We start from the raw sequence: 21,784 nt of genomic DNA on the forward strand, positions 1-21,784 counted from the left end.
TAGTGAAGAGGCTTTAAAATTGGCCGTATTGGGAAACACCATTCAAATAAGTTAGCCTTTTGAACAAAAATGTCACCCAAAATTGCTAATTCTCTTATCATTTACTCATCACTCATCCTCCACTTGTTTCAAACATGCTTGAGTTTCTTTCTTCTGTTGAACATAAAAGAAGATACTTTCAATAGTGTTGAAAAGCAGCAGCCATTGACTTCCATGATATCTTTCGTTCCTAGTATAGATGTCAATGCCTACTAGTTTTTTAACATCCTTCAGAATATCTTGTTTTGCGGTCAAATAAGGTTTAGAACAGTTCGAATGCGAGTAAATAGTGACAGAGTTTTCATTTGTGGCTAAACATATTGCTATAACGCCACTTTACCTTGGCGGCTTTGCAAATTTCTTATTAAAAGCACAATCTAAGCCTCGCAGTTTCTAAACAAACAGACCAAAAAGTCAGTGTTCATGTTGTTAGATATATTTTAATCAAGCAACAAATGTCAAAAAAAAAGCTCAAAGACAGGATCGGGAACAGCTTCAGGGTTGTTCTGGGTTACACAAACTCGTACAGAATGTTACGAACAACACACAATCTATAGGGGTTACTAGTGAAGCATTAAACGCTAACAGATCACATTTGTTACAGAGATGAGAGATGATTAACCTGAGGCATTTTCAAAAGTCTGGTTGAAGCAGCAAAATGGAGGTCTGAGATAAACTATTATACACCTGGAACTATAACACATAGTTCCTCATGAAAAGATTAGGTATATTAAAACTATTTAATAAAGGTTAGATGCTACACATGTTAGCAATTCCTCAGCTTTAGCTTTTAACCATCATATGGCACTTGAAATAAGGTCACAATACGTACATCACTGAGATCTCTTTGAATATTTTCCCCAAAATCCTCCTCCAAAATATGTCTGAACTTTGGTGTTTGTCACCGAACTATATTTATCTCCCACTCTTGTTGTTGTAAAGGTTAAGGCTCTAGAAATTGCATAATTGTGCAAGCATAACTGTTGAAAATCATTTCCAATACTATGAAAAATTCATTTTAGGAACCAAGCTGATCTGTAACGGCCTCATTCTGTACCACGGAAACCCTGAGGTGCTCCCTCAATGCCATGGTGATTCTATAAGATACTTTAGATCCAAAAATGGCTATAAAATCTAAGATACTCATCAGTCACATAAGAAAAGCTCATAGATATGTGGAAATTCTCGTTGTACCGTTAAATTTCTTTGTATAATATACCACGCGTACCATCTTTTGCTGGTTACCACACAACTGTCAGTGAAAAGTTGTAAAAACACTACATTTTGTTCCTGTACAGGCGTCTCGAATACATTTTATAAAAGTCATGTTATACAAACAATTCTCACACTCCATCCTTAATCCCTGAATCACAGTAAAAACCCCATAACAAACCAAAATAGTCAATACTGGATAATATAGTTTCGCTTGTATTCGATTTGTAAGATATCAAAAAATTAAAGGTGCTAAACAAACAAACGAACAAAAAAGAATACGACACAAATCATTTACTGGTGGCGATCTGATAATAATCAAACAATAACTGCAGGTCAAGCAAATAAAGAACAGTAGTAAAGGCTCAAGTGAATGCTAAATTGAAACCAAGCCTGCTCAAATCCTCACCTTCCCCTTCTTCTTCTTCTCCCCTCCAAAGAACTTTCCGATCTGATCCATAACGGTAGGGTTCTTCTTAGTACGGCCCAGCCTGAATGTTGACTGCGAAGAGCTTGCAGATGCCATACTGAGTGTTTGCTCTAATCTCGGCAGCGGTGCCTTTTTGTCCCGCAGAAATTGGAGTTGGGAAAGGTCTAGTTCTACTCGGTGCCCTCGGACTCGCACTCTGATCCAGCTCCGCCGTGCTCGTGGATAGTCTGCAGCTCGTCAGACTCCGAGGGACGGTCTTTGAAGGTGTTGTCCTCGCGACCTGGGGCATCTCGCGAAAAGAGGCGGACCAAATGTGGGCGTGGCCCCGAGGCATTAGGGTCGACTGTGTTCGGCTGGTTCCAGCTGCTGTGATGTACTTCAGCATTCATGGAGTCAGTCACCACTGGACTCTTGCTGGAGCAGCCATTGTTCTGGTTGAGGTCTGCCTCCCCCAGTCCTGCACACACACACACGCATACAACGGGAGTTATCTGACTGTCCACAGTAAGATCATTGTCATCACCTACCCCACCCCTTGACTCACAAAGTCCACTTTAAAACTATTCCATGGCATCGTCACCCTTTAGTATTAAATATGAGATGTTACAGAAACCTTGCAATGGTTATTGATTTAACATTAATGGCTGTAGGTTCTATCCTTTGGTGTTAAAATGTTTACCAATCTCGAGCAATGCTTCCTCAGGAGGTCGTCAGGTTTGAACCCAGAGCAAGAAGACAAAGCCGTGACTGTACCACGCAACACAAGAGAATCTGAATTCTAGTGTTTCTTTACAGTGCTTCTTTGTCCCATCACAAAGTTATTGTAGAAGGACAAAGGAAACAGTGTGACTGTAATAACTTCCCCGGGCTGGATTTTATGAATTCTCTGCAAAGTGAAACTCATCTGATATCTGAAGTACTTGCAAGGTGTGGCTGGTTTGAATGGCTCTTTAAAGAGTGATCAAAAGTATGAGATGACTAGTGAAAATTCTAAAGATTTGGGTTTTGTATTTCCCAAATCATAACCAAAACTACAACATGGTTCGACTTCTGTGAATTTGGCCCCCCACCCAACTCAAAACATCAGCAAAATAGTCCTTTAGTTTGTGCTGCAAAATACAAATGTGCTGCTTTGGATTTTCAGATATCAAAATAATATTTATGGGTCATTCTGGAGGTCTCTCGGCCCTCCAGCTGCTCCAAATTTAGCCCTACCATTTTGATGTGCTTTGTTTTTTGAGCAGGTTTACCCTACCTTAAACAAGGCTGAACTTGGGTTGTCAGTGAAAATTGAATAGGTCTCTAACAAAAGTCCAAAAACAGACAACCATCAAACAGACATGAATGAAAGACTGCACGTGAAGTCTGTCTTATATCTGGGCTAGTTAGACCAGGGGTGTCCAAACTCGGTCCTGGAGGGCCGGTGTCCTGCATAGTTTAGCTCCAACTTCCTCCAACACACCTGCCTGGAAGTTTCAAGTATACCTAGAAAGAGCTTGATTAGCTGGTTCAGGTGTGTTTAATTGGGGTTGGAACTAAAACATGCAGGACACCGGCCCTCCAGGACCGAGTTTGGACACTCCTGAGTTAGACTATTGCAAGATGTCTATTAGATTTTCACTCCCAGTCCAAATTTTGCCTTGTTTTAGCCAATACATCCATGTTAGGATGTCTATTAGATGTCTTTGAAAGTTGGTAGTTACTCCCTTTCTAGTGTTGATGTCGCAGTGGGTAGCACTGCTGCCTCACAGCAAGAAGGTTGCTGATTGGAGCCCTGGCTTGGTCATTTGGGATTTCTGTGTGGAGTTTGCATGTTCTCCCCGTGTTGGCGTGGGTTTCCTCTGGGTGTTCCGGTTTGCACTAGGACATGCACTAAGTGAATTGGGTAGGCTAAATTGTCTATAGTGTATGGGGGTGTATGTTCAGGTTGGGGGTTGAGCGTTAGGCTAATGACCCACCTTGTAAAAACTTAGATGTTATGAAACACCAACATAGTGTGGCTAAATATCAACTTCGATATAAATAACCCTTGAAGTAATTAAGTCAGTTACTCTCTTTCAAACTGTTCTGTATTGAAAGGGTGAAGACTGTGTAAAATATCCCAATAGTATAAACTGAACAAGCACAACAACAAAACCACTGATAAGTAAATAGAATTGATTGTCTCATTGCAAACGGCACCCACCAAGCAGGGGGATAAAGCAAGCATTAAGTGAACAGTGGTAAGTTCTGGAATTCCATGTGTTGGAAGCAGGAAAATGGGTGAGCAAAAACATACACCAGACTGAAAAGAGCCAAATAATGATGGCTAGACGATGGCTAGTCAGAGCATCTCCAAAATGCCAAGTCTTGTTTCGTTTTTCTGATTTGAAGTGTTAAGTCTCTAGAAAATTGGTGCAAAGAAAGGCAAGGTCATGAGAGACAAAGACTCTTTTATTCACCTAGCGAACAAAGTCTAGCCTGCATGATCTAATCACACAGAAGAGCTAATACAGCTCAAACTGTTGAAAAGCCTAATGCTTGACATGATAGAGAGCTATGCCCACAAAGAGCCCTGTTGATTGTGCCTAGTCTGTTAAATCAAGTTTTCATTACATCAGTTGCATAGCCAGATGTATGTCCGTCATTTACCTGTAGGAAATATGGTAGTGGGATGTAATATGGGTTGAGGACAGGGCGCCAGAAGCGCTGTTATCCTCGAAGCAATGTTTTGCTGGTAAAGCCTGGGTCAAGGCATTCATGTGGATCTTACTTTGAACCATACCACCTACCTATAGATTGTTGCAAACCACATCCACCCATTCATGCAAATGTTTTTCTCTGATATCAGTGGCCTCTTTCAGCAGGTCGGCACCATGCCACACTGCAAAACTTTCAGGAATGGTTTGAGGAATATGACAGAGTTCAAGATGTTGGCCTTCCAATTTTCCAGATGTCTTGGCATCTGTGGGATGTGCTGAACCAATCAATTGAATGCGAGAAGTTGAGGAATTTGGGAAATCCTACAAGATCCCTAAGATCATTAGTTTGACATGTTTATCTGCAAGAGTTTTCTTGCTTGGCCATGTTTGACAATAGTCGTTCTGACATTATGACAACTGAGATAATGTTCGTGCAATCTGACATGCTACAATCTCTTAGAATTATTAAAAATCACACAGTGTGTGCTAGGCTTTAGACAGGGGAACTGTTTCTGGAGGGATTTCAAAGGTTGACTCCTACCCTTTTTGCACATATCTGAAATAACTTATCAAGGTCTAATCAAGGCTAAAGCCGCGGTCATACTGCACTTTTCATGCCATACATTTACATTCAAACACATGCAAATGTGGCAGACTGGCAACACAAGCTCGTGCAACAAGTTTTGCATGTTGTTATAATGGAAAGTTCAAGCGAACTCTGACCTGCGAAATTGCATCACGTGATTGCGTTAGACCAATAGAAGATCAAAGCATGATCTCTCCACAGAAACTTCAAATATGGAGCAATCGCAAGCTTTTTAACGCCTAATCTTGATTCATCTTACCCCTTTTTCACAGCACCATTCGACAGAATTTCGCAAGCTCAAACCCTAGTGTGACCGTGGCTTCTCTTGAAACTTATAGGCAAGTGAGTTGGAGCTGCTTGGAGTTAAAAACTGCATGAGTTTAGCATTTCTGAATCAGGTATGGACACCAATGCCTCGAACAACAAGTGTAAAAAGATCACAGTGACTTTGACCAGTGTCAGATAACGATGGCTAGATGACTGGGTCACAGCATCTCTAAAATGCCAAGGTTTGTGGGTTGTTCCTGGTATGCAGTGGTAATAATCCACAGAAGTAGCACAAGATAGGGCAACTGGTCACCAGTCAACAGGGCCATTAGAGTCCAAGACTCCCCCAAGGTTAGCCTGTCTCCAATCACACAGAAGGGCTACTATAGCTCAATCTCACCGAAAAACATCTTTCTGGCCAAGACAGAAAAGGCCCTTGTCCACTACATGAAATACATTATTCTGATTGATTATTTGTTGTTGTTTTTTTCTTTTAATCAGATGCATGTCCTGGTTTGTGAGAATCATTTATCTGTGGTAGGATAAGCTTTTGGTAGTAGGCAGGTGGAAAAGTTATGCAAAGAGTAATGTTCTTCTAGGAAACCTTAGGTCAAGGCATTTATGTGAATGTTATTTTGAGCCATACCACCTACCAGTGGGTCGTTGCAAACCTCATACAGCCTTCATGCAAAAGTTTTTCCTTGATATCGTTGGCCTCTTTTATCAGGATATTGGAACTATGCCACACTGTAAAAAAATTCAGGAATGGTTTGAAATAAAGATGCTGGTCTTGCTCTTGGCCAGATGTCTTCCCTTTATGGTATGTGGTGGACTAATAAATCTGATCCATAAAGGTCATCTCTCACAACTTGCAGGACTTAAAGCAGGGTGTCCCTAACTGTTCCTATACAGACAGTAAATGTAGAACATAAGGGATGGATTTTCATAATTTACAGGATGTAGTTGGTGATTAGCCATTCGGTTCCAGAAATGTTTCTCTCCAACCAAACCTCCTACTGGCTGTTGATCATGGTTAGAGATAAACTCTGCAAGAAAGTGGATTTCACTAGCCAGATTTGAGAATCCAACATAAATATTATCATCTGACTGAGCATGATCATATCAGACACATGGTATCATGTTTGAGATTGCCATCCAAATAGGTTAGGTTAGTTCCTACCCTTATTGAAGACACATGTAAGCTAACCAGAGTCCTTAGACTCATTTGAAAATTATAGGCAAGTGTGAAGGTCAACTTATTCTTTTGCATTGAGTATGAATGGATGGTCTGGTGTAGCTTTTGCTAAACATTGGCTGTGCACTGATGTGCACACCTCTCCAAAAATGTAGGCTTTCTGTGGTTAAGAGCTAAATACTTTCTCTCTTTGTTTCTCTCGGTGTTGAAAAGACCAATTGTTCTTGAGTAAGGATGCTCTGATCAGAATTTTTCAAGCCGATACCAAGTACCGATTCCTTGTCATGCTGATCGGCCGATACCAAGTACTTGATGCCTCAAGCTTCATAATGCATTAAGCACATTTCCCTCCAAGTATGAGCCTTAAGGGCAGATCTCGCCTTACCTAAGAAAATAAATGAAGGATGCTGCATATAATACCTTAAACATGTCTCTTATAACCATTAAGGTGTGAACATGTCATGGCCAGAAGCAGCTTTACAGAAAACCCTTTATTAATTTTACTTCAGCTTAGGCTATGTATAATATACTGGAGAGCTTGTGCGCCTTCTCTCCTTGTAACCTAAAACATCTGCTAATGATTTATGAGATTGGCCAGATTGGCAGGTACCGATCGAGCCATGAAATGTGATTATCGGCCGATACCAATCTTCGGCCGATTGATTGAAGCACACCTATTCTTAATGTAAAAATTAATAGTAATAATAAAGAATTAAGGCAAGAAATGCCACATATTTTGAGAAGTCACTGCAAAATCTGTCATTTTTGGCTCGATATACAGATTTTTTTCCTGAAAAATCCAGAAAACAAAGACACAAACAAAAATCCCTGATATTCCGTGACTTTAACAAAAGAAGTTCCCTGATTTTCAATGTCTGGAATAGCCCTGTTAAAATTCCATGATATACCAGAAATCCTACAACCCTACAACTGCTTATGTTGTGGTGCCAAATACACAGAACATGTTCAGAGTCGTTTCTTTTAGTTAGGATTTCCTGCATTAAGAGGTAGGCCAACAGAATATTAGGCGAATAGTTTTATTATTGTGCCAAAGTGCATTAAGAAACATGAAGGACAATCTGAAGATCGAATAACCAGACTTCCAAGAAATGTTAACCTAACCCAGCTACAGCCCTGCTGCAACAAACAGACCCACACAGTATGAAGCAGTGGGACCGAGGCACGGGAAGCATGTCTCGGAGAGGGGCTACAGGCATGCGGTCTGTGTCCAGGCCTCCCACCCCTACATGAAGTCCTCTCTATAGCTGCATTCATGAGTGCCCGAGAGCGCCCACAGACCCCAAGGACAGTCTCTTGTCTGTTTCACTGTCATTGAGCATTCAGCAGCTATTCCTTCAGCACGTCTCTACATGCCAGCCGAAGTAGAAAGCTAAGAAAAATTGTAACAACTACAAAAATAAGTTACAGTTGTCGTATTTAGAAAAGTTTTAAAACTTTGTACACAATCCTAGACTTGAGATGTACCATACATTTTACTTTTAGTATCTCTTTCTGTCTAAGTTTGATTCAGAGTATGTGTACAGATTGACTTTTATTTGTCCAATTATTATATATGGCGACAGAAATGACTTATAATCTTATGTCAAGTCAAATCACCTTATTTCTATAGTATAAAGCGTTATACATTGTAGATAGCGTCAAAGCTGTTTTACAAGGATAAATAGGAAAATAATAAAAGGTAGATAATAATGCTTAAAAATGAAAGTTGTAAGGAACATTTACATTATTCAACCATAGGTGGTGAAAAACAGCCATCAGAAATACGGCACTGAATAATTCTTCAAAAATGACCATCTAGCAATGAAACATGAAGTTTTACAAGTCAATAGCTGAATCATTTATTGAAAATTAGACTAAAATAAATATGGGTTGTACAAATTATAATGTTAGATTTCTACATTTAGCGTCATCATCAACAGCTGTAGCAGTGCATTTTTCACCGTATTGAATATTTTACAGTTTATTTTCATTCAGCTGATTATTTTTCATTATATTTTTAATATAATTACAGCTTCTAATTTCTGTTTGCTAAAACCAAAAGTTTTTTGCAGTGCTGGTTTTGTTAGAAATGGAAAGCAAATTACATTCGTCTCCTCCCCTTTATGACTGATCCAAAAAATGGTCCGATCTGTGACTAAAAGACCAGGTCCCACTTTATATTAAGTCGCCTTAATTAATATTTACTTACACAAGAATTAATAGTTTGTTACAATGTACTTATTGTGTAAATACACGTATTTACTGTGTACTTATACTTGATGTAATTACATCTGTAGATAACTTTTGTAATTACATTTGTAAATACACTGTTGACCATCCCTTACACCTCAACCCCCCCTTAAACCTACCCATACCACCAAACCTGTCCGTAACCCAACGTCTATCCCAACTCAAAAGCACCACAAGTGTTCTCAAATACATTAGAAACACAGTAAGTACATTGTATTTACTTTTTTTGATGCAAGTACATAGTAGTTAAGGACACTTAATATAAAGTGGGACAAAGGACCATAATGTGATCCGAACTGTGAGATTTGTGATCCGTTACACCACTAACATTTGTCATATATAAAGTTATAAGGTGAAATGGCTAAATCTCAAATATTTCATTTGCTTTTGTTCATTTTTGCCATGACAACATAATTCAAGAAACTAAACAACAACAAAAAAGACTCCCATAATTGCATATTACCCCAGTACAATAAATGGCACTTTCCTACTTCATGTCTAATTATATTCAGGTAAAAAATGTTTCAAATAATAGATAATAGTTTGAATCACTGGACTAATCCACTCTAATTAAATGGTTTCCCTACAGAAAGAGAACAATGAGGTTTAAGCAGTGAACAGTGAGGCAGTGACGGACGAGCTTTCTGAACAATATCAGCTTGTGAATATGGAGGCAGAGGCCTGCAGCAGTCTCTCTGGAGCCTGTGCCAGCTGGTGTAAGCTTCAGCAACCTTCAACATGCTGGAGAAACACCACTGTGTCATCTGCTTACTCACTCAGTCCAAAACACACATGTAGAGGAAAAAACACACAGCTGTTACTGTTACTGTACTTGTTGGTTTTCATTTACCAATGCAAAATAGAGTATCATAAGCAATCTATTATGGCATTTTATGAGGAGAATATTACGGTGACGCATTACTGTCACTAGAGATATAATAGCATGAAAACTTTATATCATGATTATAGTGGCAAAATTTAGCACAGTTATTAATATTATCGCACTTTTGTTAAAATTACCTAAAAATGTATATATAAAAAAAAAAAAAAAAAAATTACTGCAATTTTTTATTTCTAGTCCAAAGGCCAGCTGATCAACGACGCAATACACCCGGCACCATATAGGGTAAGTCGTGTTTAGCGTGATTTGTTGCTATTTTCAGACCAGCGCATCTGTAATTTTCATGTTTTGCACCACAATGTTTAAATAGCAAATCCATTTGCGCCACTTTGTGGACTCATGGGTGTGCTGGTCTATAAAGGAGGTGTGTCAAGGTGCATTGTTGACGTTTTGCTTTTTTGAGGAACTGAAATAGACCGTGCCATTGACCAACTAAAAGCTTATGATTCAAACGCTTAAACATTCCTTAATGCACACAGGATGTACACCAATACACAAATATCTTTACATATAAAAACAAATTATTCATTACATTTTTACAAAAATATATCAATTCCTGTATAAATATAAAATGGGGGGGGGGGGGGGGCTTTTTTCAGTTTATTCATGACAATTTGCATTTTTATTATTAGTAGCAATATTATTTATTATATGCATATTTATACTTGTTTTAATAAAACAAGTTTAGATTTGTCCACCTGTCGGGTTTTGGAGAATTCTGCATCCATATATGGGGCATAAGAACAAGACGTGTGTTTGGATTTAACTCAGATTTTTGACCACACTTTGTCATTATTCATTTATTCACTTGCTGGAAATTATTCCTGAATTTAGAAATAGTTTTTAAACAAATCTTTGCGTTTAACAAATTTAATTAAATATGGTAATATTTACATATATAGGCTGATGGATGTCTTTAGTGGAGTCTTCAACATTTCCTTACTCCGCGAAAGTAAATGGGTAAAGAGTAAAAGTAAAGAGAAAGAGGCCGAATGGAGGAGGCTCGTTCTTTATCCTGCGCTGCAGATGGTCTGTTTAACTGTTTTCTCGCTAGTGAAGCGTTCAGTTTTTCCTCTTATAAAGCCCGGCATGTAAATAGCCAATGCACCATGGAGCAACACAACTGACTTTTAAAGGGAATGTGAAATGAGTCTCTGGTTGGTTTAATGCACGTTATGCTCAAAACACACCCATAACTCATTAAAAGAATAAGCACAACCCTGTTAGACCATGCGCCGGTACGTCCTTAAAATAGCAAAAGTGGATTCGGACATGCACTTAATGCGTTTGCGCATTCGATTATTTTACTTACCCCATTGGCAGATTATTTAGCTTGTTTTAAGGAAAAACTTACTTATTTCTGATGTATTATTATTGTTTTAGTTTATTTGCTTATCTAGTAGAAAATGCTTATTGATTAAAGAATTTTAAGATAGTTGGACTAGAAACAAGACAAAAACTCAGAGTAAAAAAATCTTTTTTTTTAACCAAGTTTTGTATCTGAAAATGAACAAAGAAATAAAAACAACACAAACAAGTATCTGTGCGTTTTTATATATAAATAAATATTTAATAACTATCTATATAAAACACGTATTTTCATAAAATCTAATTCTAACATAACAGGAACTTTAGGGTTAAGTTATAAAAAAGCCTGTTTCTAAAATGGGAATGTTTAATGCATGTTTTGAAGCACATATTTTATAAATGTAAATTTGAGTGAAAAGACTTTAATTAGAAACATTAGAATTAAGAAACATCTCATTAAGAATTAAGAAGCATCTCTGATCTGAAATGTTTTATTTGAACCTTTAAAATAAAATAAATGTGGCGGGTGAACCAGCAATAGATGAAATCGAAAAATATCAGTTATAAAAAAATAAATAAATAAAGGTTCTTACCAAATACCTCATCTTGTGACTCCGCCGGCGTGTCTGTTGAATTGATGTGTTCAGATACTGTTGAGGATCCCTTCAAAATACAAATGCAATGTCAGATTTACAACCAAATAATGTTGAAATAAAACCTAAAATTATACTTTTTTAGCATTCCCAGTACAGTGCTTGTCTTCACTGGGTTGCAATTTCTCTTCAAACTTGCCTCATCTCAAACGTTCACCAGCATGTTAACACTTGTTTTCACAGCACACAGCAGAATGCACAGTTAAGTGTCAAACTGCCCTTAAAATGCACTGGAAACCCACTTCAAATCCTGAGTCTACTCTAATATCACATTTCTGATCACACAACACCTTTTTTTCCCTTGTAATGTGAAACTAGGATAAAAATGTATTATATTATGAGCTACTACATTATGACGATTACACATAATCAAGCAAAGAAAACTGCGCAAAGTGAGTAAAAATCAACTATTAAAAGAATGTGTAGCCTGTATGCAGAATTTCTAGCATTCAACTAGTTGTTTGTGTTATATAAATATAAGTGGGTTATATACAGAACTGTACCATACCTCTCAGTGGAAACGGCCCATAAATCTGAACAATGGGTACATCTTCGTTCCATTTAAATGGGATAGTTTACCCCCAACTTTATTTTTTTTTACTCAAGTGGTTGGAATTTTTACTTCTGTTCAACACAAAACCAGATTTTCTGAAGAATATTGGAAAAAGGAGCCACTGACTTCAATGTCAGAACAAAAAAAAACAATGAAAGTCAATGGCTGCTGCTTTCCAACCTTCAGATTTGTCTTCAACAGGAGAAACTCAAAACACAGGTGAACTATCCCTTTAAAAAAAGAACTACGCTGTGATTCTGAGACAACTTGTATGAATAAGAAACATAAATGTAGCCACTTGAGAAGTCACTGTTCCTCTTTGTTCAAATGAAATAGATTAAGTGTGTATAAAACACTGAACAAGAATTGTTTAGCGATCAATAAGGGATGCCTTATGTCCGGGAGAGATGAAATCTGGGTTGAAATAATAGTCTTTTTTATTTCTTTTGATGACAGGTGTAGGTTCAGTTTAAGAATGCAATTTGTTTTGGAAAGTCCCATATGAATTTGAATGCCGAAGTTTCAATACAGTATTAATATTCACATGAATACTGTGTCAGATTGGCTAATGAAAAAGTGCTTTAGTAAGAGAAAAGGTCTTCTTCTGGAATTTGATCCAGTGTTATTGTAGTTCACTAAATCTAAAATTGATTTGTCATGTGAAATAACTTGATTTATTTATTTTTTCATATAATATTTACCATTATTTAAGCCAATTCATTCATTAATTTTCTTGTCGGCTTAGTCCCTTTATTAATCCGGGGTCGCCACAGCGGAATGAATCGCCAACTTATCCAGCAAGTTTTTACGTTTTAAGTTTCTTCCAGCCGCAACCCATCTCTGGGAAACATCCACACACACATTCACACACACACACTCATACACTACGGACAATTTAGCCTATACCCAATTCACCTGTACCGCATGTCTGTGGACTGTGGGGGAAACCGGAGCACCCGGAGGAAACCCACGAACCAGCGACCTTCTTGCTGTGAGGCGAACGTGCTACCCACTTCGCCACTGCATCTCCTAATTAAGCCAATTATCACTTAAAATTTAAATAAAATTGTTTTTTGTTCAGTTTTTTTTTTCCAATATTTTAACTAACTGTCAATTAAATATTTATCATTTACATTCAGCATACCAATTACTAACAGTAACTATTACTAACTATTACGGTAACACTTTACAATACCAGTACATGAATAAGGATGTATTATTATGTAAACTGAACATTACTTTATTATGAACTAATGTTGAGTTAATGCATGTGCGAATCATGAACTAACAACATGAGTCACATGAGTTCATGAATAATGGTTACCTTAATTATTGTTAGTACATGATAGTGAATTATTGTACTAATTAACATTTAACCTAAATGTAACCAACATGAACTCATGAGCTGTTAATGTATAATTAAGTCTATAATGTATAATTAAGACTTTACTTGGATAGACACATCATCATTAACTTATCCTTAACTACACATAAATTATCCTGAACTACTCATGATGTTGACACTTTTCTATTGTTATTCAGTGCAAATGCACTACACAGGCATGCATAAGGAGTTTATAAGTAGTTAAGAATGGGTTAATGATGATGTGCCCCTCCAAGTAAAGTCATGATATAATTATACATTAACAGCTTATGAGTTCTTGACTGTTAAATTAAGCATTAACTAATGTGGTAATTAATACGCTAATTAACAAACATGCATGTACTAACAAGTAATTAATGTAGCCATTATCCTGTTAGGCAGCCGTTAAAGTTAGTTCATGATTAACACATCCATTAACTCATCATTAATCAATAATAAAGTAATGTTTAGTTTCCGTATTAACATATTAACACACCCTTTTTCATGTACTATAATTGTAAAGTGTTACCACTAATACTAATACTACAGAAGACCAAATATATACATACAAAAATAAGAATTAATTCACACTGCTAATAAATCTGGTTAAATAGTTACTCAATGAAGCTACAAACACCCTGATTGACTTGTAAGAGCTTTGCCTTTAAGATTTTTGGCAGTGGTTAAATGTAACTGTGCTATTCGTGTGCATTTTAAACTGTAACCTTCATGGTTAATCTGACTGGGCATATCAGAAAATACGGTTTATTATATATTTATGTTCTCTCATCAAAGAGATATGCTACAACCAAGTGCAAAAGAAATCATACTGTATGTCCTTAATGACTACCTGGGACATACAGTTATACATTTCTGAGAGCAGATGCCACAAAACCCTTAAATAATTAAAAACTTGTGTAAATGAATTGGTATAAACATGTCTTTAGAACAACAGTTGAGACTGACATACCCCCCACCCCTCCTAAAATGAAAGAATTCAGATGAATATTTCCAGAAATGTAATATATTAACTCCACAACATTTTATATTGAAGATCTGTACATACAGTTGAAGTCAGAATTATTAGCCCCCCTGAATTATTAGCCTCTCTGTTTATTTTTTAACCAAATTTTGTTTAACGGAGAGCAGATTTTATCAACACATTTCTAAACATAATCGTTTTAATACCTCATTTCTAATAACTGATTTATTTTATCTTTGCCATGATGACAGTAAATAATATTTGACTAGATATTTTTAAGACACTTCAATACAGCTTAAAGTGACATTTAAAGGCTTAACTAGGTTAACTAGGCAGGTTAGGGTAATTAGGCAAGTTTTAGTATAACAATGGTTTGTTCTGTAGACTATTGAAAAAATATTTAGCTGAAAGGGGCTAATAATTTTGACCTTAAAATGTGATTTAAAAAATTAAAAACTGCTTTTATTCTAGCCGAAATAAAATAAATAAGACTCTCGTGAGAAGAAAAAATATTTTCAGACATTCTGTGAACATTTTCTTGCTCTATTAAAATTTTTTTGGAAAATATAGGAAAAAAAAGGAAAAAAATCAAAAGGGGGCTGATAATTCTGACTTCAACTGGACATATGAATAATAATAGCATTGTCATTTTCAGGGATGACACTATCCCTTCAAGGGTTTTGCTGCGTCTGGTTGCAATTTGGTTCTTCATCATGGTACTGATGAACAATGGGTTGATGAGGGCAAGCAGCGCCTTTAAAAACACAGCATGACTTTGAATGTAAATGTCATTTTTGTCCAAATATCATTCTCCATCCTGGCTTACCAGCTGATGTGCAGAGAGATTATCTCACTGTAACAGGATATTTACTGCCAACTACTTGGTAATTTCTGCAATGATTGTTAGCAAGAGTGGGATGTAGCACTCTAGATGTGGGACAGCAGCTCATCCATAGCACTTTATGTGTGTGTTCACACTTAGCAGTAGGAATTAAATCAAAATATACTCCTCTTATTTTTCTATGTATATACTTATTATCCGTTTGTTAAGTGTGACATCACTCGAAGCGGCTTCCAAGTCCAAGTGCTTTTTCAAGCTTTATAGGGAGACTCAACAAATGCTAATAATAAACGTTTACAAAGTGATGTATTGCTTTCGAAAATCACAATCGTAATATATATATATATATATATATATATATATATATATATATATATATATATATATATATATATATATATATATATATATATATATGTGTGTCTGTGTGTATATACACACACACACACACACACACACACACACACACACACACACACACACACACACACACATATATATATATATATATATATACACACATACACACACATATATATATATATATATATATATATATATATATATATATATATATGAATATATATACACACACACATATGTATATATATATATATATGTGTGTGTGTGTGTGTGTGTGTGTGTGTRTAYACACACAYATATATATATATATATATATATATATATATATATATATATATATATATATATATATATATATATACATATATATATATATATATACACATATATATATATATATATACACATATATATATACATATGTGTGTGTGTGTATACACACACATATATATATATATATATATATATATATATATATATATACATATATATATGTATATATATACATATATATATATATATATATATATATATATATATATATATATATATATATATATATATATATACATACATATATATACATATATATACATATATATATATATATATATATATATATATATATATATATATATATATATATATATACATACATATATATATATATATATATATACATACATATATATATATATATATATATATATATATATATATATATATATATATATGTACACATATATATATATACATAAGTATATATATGTAGATATACGTATATATACATATATACATACATATATATATATGCCTATTATTCAACAGCCAGAAAGTGATTAATTTTTTTCTAAATTGTTAAAGTATTGGTGTCTGTGATGCAGCAAGTACAGAGACTGTTGTGTACACCATGATTTTGTATCAAATTAGCTTTAATGTGTGATATGACTAAAAAGGGGTCATAAACAAATATTTTCTCAACTCAAATGAGTGGCGGCTTGAACCTGGAAACAGTATTTCCTACGCAATCACTTAACAAACGGATAAACTATGTATCTGTGCACCACACTATTTTATAAAAATTAATTTGGCCTCATAATCTTTTAGCAACCTTCAACCAACTTTTCTTCACTTTTGGTCACATGGAACGTCTTCAGAGCGAAGGTAACAGTCTTTTAGGACAGGGCTATCAGTGTCTCGTTTCTGCCCTGCTTTTGTCTATTCATCATTCTTCCTTCATTTTCCAATGATCCATTTCGTTTTTAAACGACAAATCATGCACTGTCCTTCAATTTTCTTCCAATTTTGGGACTATTTATATCAGATATACTTCATGACTTGGGGAAAAAAAGGATGATCTTATCCTCCAAGTCATGGGGACTTAAAATTTAAACAAGCTTTGATGCAATTATTCTTTTTGTGTGGTTAATTTAAATAAGTGTGCATAAAATAAGCAGAACGAGACTATACTGAAAAGATGCGTCTTTGGTGCAGAACGAAAGAAATGTGAAGGCAACACAGACTAAGAACACCTTAACATGAGGTCAGAAGCTTTTTCCATTTGGCTGGATTGCTTTTACAGCATTGACTACGTGAGTGTATTAAAATATAATCCGAGTTTCTAAACGAGATCAATCCAAAATTGTTTCGCAAATCCTTTCGCTTGGTTTTGCTACTTCAGATTTGTTCTCTTGATTTGAGACGTTGATGAATAACCAATCAAAGTGCTCGGTTTTACCAACAGTCAACTCTACATGCTGAATTTGGGCAACCTGCTTTAACGTTTACCCAACAAGGAGCCAACATGTGGAACACAACAAACTAGGCCAACAGACGCTCAACGATGGCCCGGCACTGCCCAACGGCCAACGTTCTGCTTGGTGTATCCCAGCCTTTACACACATCCCACTGAGAAACAATTGCCATCCAAATAGGGCTTTAGAATAATTTGTTCCTGTTATTCACAATGTTACCCATTCGCCAACCTGATTTCATCAAGTAGGACCTGTTCCTGGATTAATCTATGTTGATCCTGAAACAACATTCCAATCACCCAATCAGAAATAAGAGATATGTTTACAGTTTACGTTAAATTTAGGTATATGGTAAGATTTATGCACTTCTACATGATTGTTATCCAACTAATATTCCCCATATGGTTGAGTTTAGAGGCAGAGAATAGGTATGGATTACATTTTAAAATAAAAAATGATGTTCCAGGATCATCATAGATGTTAATCCAGGACCATATCGTACTTGGCAAAATCATGTGCGTTTTACCCGTTCTAGTTCAATACAGGGATTAAAGAAAGAGACCCTTTACAGCAGAATTTCATTTCAAGAGTTCCCACTTAGATATGCTTGGCATTTATAGCAGGTTTGTCATGATGTCCCGGAAGAGAACCCTGAGCTCTGAGATATTTGAGCCCAGGGCTCCCGCCCGGTCTAAAAGCATATCAGGAGAATCGAGATCAGGTAGGTCTCGATCGCTCCCCCTTTAGAAGGGGAGAAAAAGGAGGAGATGGGGGGGAAGGGGGGATTCTTCCAAAACGAAGATAGAGCAATAAGGAGAAAGTGATCCATTTATATTAAGCAATGATCATTCTGATTGGATTATTACTGATTACGGATGAGTGGCCAGCAGTGCACAATCATATCACAAGCTCCTCTCGAAATTAGTTTATGAAACTTCACTTGTGTGCCTGGGAATTTCTTGGCACTGACCTTTACCCATCTCTTTACATTCAGTCTTAAAACAACACTATGAGTGATAAGCAAAACAGGACTAAATGAATCATTGTCTTTTTTGATTGGGAACAAAATAACTTGAACCGAACTACAAGTGTGAACACACCCTTAGAAACTAGGGATTGCTATGCACTGTGAAAAATGCTGGCTTCCACACGATTCCCTTCTGTTGTCCCAACACAAATCGAGTAAGTTAGCGCAAAAGTTTTTACAAATTTAAGTGGATTGAACATAAAACAACCAAGTTGTCCCAAAAAAACTTAAGAATTGTGTTGTTTCAACTCATTTTAAATTAGTAGTTTGAACAAGCAGCAAAAAAACAAAAACAATTTTGAGCGTGTTTACATTTTGTAACTCACAATCCCTGCATTTTTTGAAGATCTAAAACATTTTCTTCCAAAGATATTCTCCCAAACAGCATGTCATTAGCATTTTTAAACCACTGCTTTGCTTCTTTTAGATGTTTTAGGCCATGTATTAGCATGGATAGTCAAGACAGCATTGGTGATTTCTCAAAGAGACAGAGGTGTGAGACCAGGCTTTGCATCCAGGATGGTGAATGCCTTGATTGTTGTGAACTTGTTTGCGACTGTCGATTCTAACATGTATAAATGACAATCACAAATCATGTACTTACTTCTTTCCCAGGATGTAGGTTAAATTACTGTAACATAATGCAAAGCACCCAATGTAATTCAATTCTACCACTCTACTGAAGATTTATATAGAAAAATACAAACAATAATAACTACAGCTGGTAAAATAAGTTTTAAACACATCATCATTTTTCTCAGAAAATACGTTTCTAAAGGTGCTGGTGACTTGAAATTTTTACCCGATTTTTCCACGTATACAAGGAAAACAAAAGTAATTAGAATAATAAATAACAAAGTAAAATGGTGCAGGAAAAAAAGCATTGAACACATGAGGAAAGGAAGGTCTGGAAAGCCCAGAGAAAAGCTGGAATCGCTCAGTAGTTTTCAGCAACCATGCCTATTGTCATTGTTAATTAATATTAGCTGCTTCAGTCCAAACACTTACATTACCACAAGCTCTCAAATGACTTCAGAAATCACATGAAGAAAGGGAGGTCTAAAAAGGTATGGAAAGCCCAGAAAAAAGTTGAAATCGCTCACTAGTGTTCAGCAACCCTGCCCTCTTGTCGTTGTCAATGAATATTAGCTGGTTTAGTCCAACATCTATATTACCATAAGCTCTCAAATGGCTCCAGAAAAACACATGAAGAAAGGGAGGTCTAAAAAGATATCGAAAGCCCAGAGAAAAGCTGAAATTGCTCAGTAGTGTTCAGCAACCCTGCTCCTTGTTTGTATTTTAACTATATAAATATTGGTTGCTTCAGTCCAAACACCTACATTACTGCAAGCTCTCAAAATGACCCCCCCCCGACCTGACTTGAATCAGTTGAAAATAGGATCAGAGTTGATAGATGTGACATTCAGAACTGTCAAGATTTCTAGACTATCTTGAAGTTTGGGGGGGTCAGGCATGTGACTTCTTGCAACATAAGTTTTAAAGCTGTCCTAACCAAAAACCACTTTATACAAATGATTTATTAAACTTCAGTAGTTCAGTGCATTTTCCTCATTGCACACACTGTAAAACCCAATAAGTTAAGGTAACTCAAACCATTTGAGGAAACAGATCGCAATAAACCATTTAAGTTCAAAATCTAATCCTAATGAGTACTGTGAACTTACTATATTTGAGTAAACGAAGCAATTTGAGCACAGTAAAACCCAATAAATAAAGACAACCCAATCAGTTAAGGCAGCTCAACTGTATGAGGAAACCGATTGCTACAAACCGTTTGCATAAAAAAAACTAATCTATATGAGTACTGTGAACTTACTCCATTTAAGTTGACGTGATGAGGTATTTAATTAACTCGTTACCTTCAACACTGAGTTCAAAACTCTTTTCAAATGAGTTGAATTAACTTTCAGTAACCTACACTCATTTCATTTGATAAAGTTGACTATTGGGTTTACAGTGCATGACTAAAGGTTGTGATTATTTTGGTTCTATTTAACAGTGGCGTAGCAAAATGTGGAGGCCCCCCTGCAGGGATCACTGACGGGGCCCCCAGTTGGGGGGGGGGGGGGGTGCAACGCGGGGAAGCCATCACAAATTGAAGAGCGGGAAAGGGAGGCAGGGTGGAGCGACAACGCGGGGAAGCCATCACAAACTGAGGAGCGATCACAAACTGAGGAGCGGGAAAGGGGCGGGGGGAGCGACAACGCGGGGAAGACTTCACAAACTGAGAAGCGATCAAAAACCAAAAGCGGCGAGAGCGTCAAAGTAGCCAGATGTCATTCATTTTTAATGAGAACCGGCGGCGAGGCGCGGTAAGGCGCAGCACGGCGCGTCTTCTCCTGTGTGGGCGTCGAGGATAGTTGAAATCAAGTCAACTTTATGGTATGAGCTATGACGCGGTTTGGCGGCAAGCAATCAGAATGAAGTAGTCCACCGCTTGAGAGATGTTCAGAGAACACAGACCTGTGAACTTTGGTTCCGACCACAGTTGTTCCCAAGAGTTTGATTATTGCGGTTGCCGGATTTTCAATTATTGAGTGGCGTAGTGGCGTAGCGGGCCCGTCCGCTACGCCACTGCTATTTAATCTGGGCCAATTTCATGCCAACAGCTGCTTTAGCAGGAAAAATCATGATGCGTTCAATACTTTTTAACCAACTCTATGCCAACTCTATAACCAACAAACCCTGTTTCTGGAGATCGACCTTCCTGCAGATTTCAGTTGCAACCCATATCAAACACACCTGCCTGTAATTAGCCAGTGCTATTCAGGTCCTAATTAATTAGTTCAGGTGAGCTTGATCAGGGTTGGAGCTGAACTCTGCAGGAAGGTAGATCTCCAGGAACTGGGTTAAGCACCAGTGGTATACACTATTATTTGGCCCATTTTTATCCGCAAGATCATAAAAAAAAATACATACAGACAGATATATATACATACCTTGGAAACAGAAAGTGGCTCACGTTTTCCAAGATGCTGCCCCATGCTCCTGAGAGAAGATGAAAAAAAATGAGCGTTAAGAAATAATTACATTTGAATTAAACAGAGTTCTTATGTTTGAGAAGAGTGTGTTTGAAGGATTCACAACATGTAGCATGTTATTTCAGAAAGAAAAACAACGATTATTAAAAATACTTTATTAACACTTCAGACTTAGCCAATCAAGATAAACTAAAAGCTGTAAATAGAATATTGTACTATAATATACAAAGTGCTATGAAAGCTCTTGCTTTGGTTATTTTAGTCAGTAATTCAAACCATAAATCAGAGTAAGTATTTGTGTATTTTATGACCCATTCCTGAGAAACAGTGAAACCTCAAAACTCGACAGCATCTATGCACTCTGATACAGTTCCAAC

At 36.5% G+C, this 21,784-nt stretch overlaps 1 protein-coding gene across 4 annotated transcripts in view; it reads right to left on the reverse strand.

The window, feature by feature from the left end:
- The window catches only part of mbpb (myelin basic protein b), a 45,264-nt gene that overhangs the window by 16,423 nt on the left and 7,057 nt on the right, over window positions 1–21,784 (reverse strand). For 2 of the 4 annotated variants that reach the window (NM_001271459.1, XM_005157835.4), the window contains 3 exon segments: window positions 460–2,138; window positions 11,463–11,532; window positions 21,366–21,414. In NM_001271459.1, coding sequence (NP_001258388.1) covers window positions 1,852–2,138; window positions 11,463–11,532; window positions 21,366–21,410 — 402 coding nt within the window. In that variant the 5' untranslated portion in view covers window positions 21,411–21,414 and the 3' untranslated portion in view covers window positions 460–1,851. 4 annotated transcript variants of the gene reach the window in all.

This window comes from Danio rerio, chromosome 16, assembly GCF_049306965.1.
Source record: "Danio rerio strain Tuebingen ecotype United States chromosome 16, GRCz12tu, whole genome shotgun sequence".
Lineage (NCBI taxonomy): Eukaryota > Metazoa > Chordata > Actinopteri > Cypriniformes > Danionidae > Danio > Danio rerio.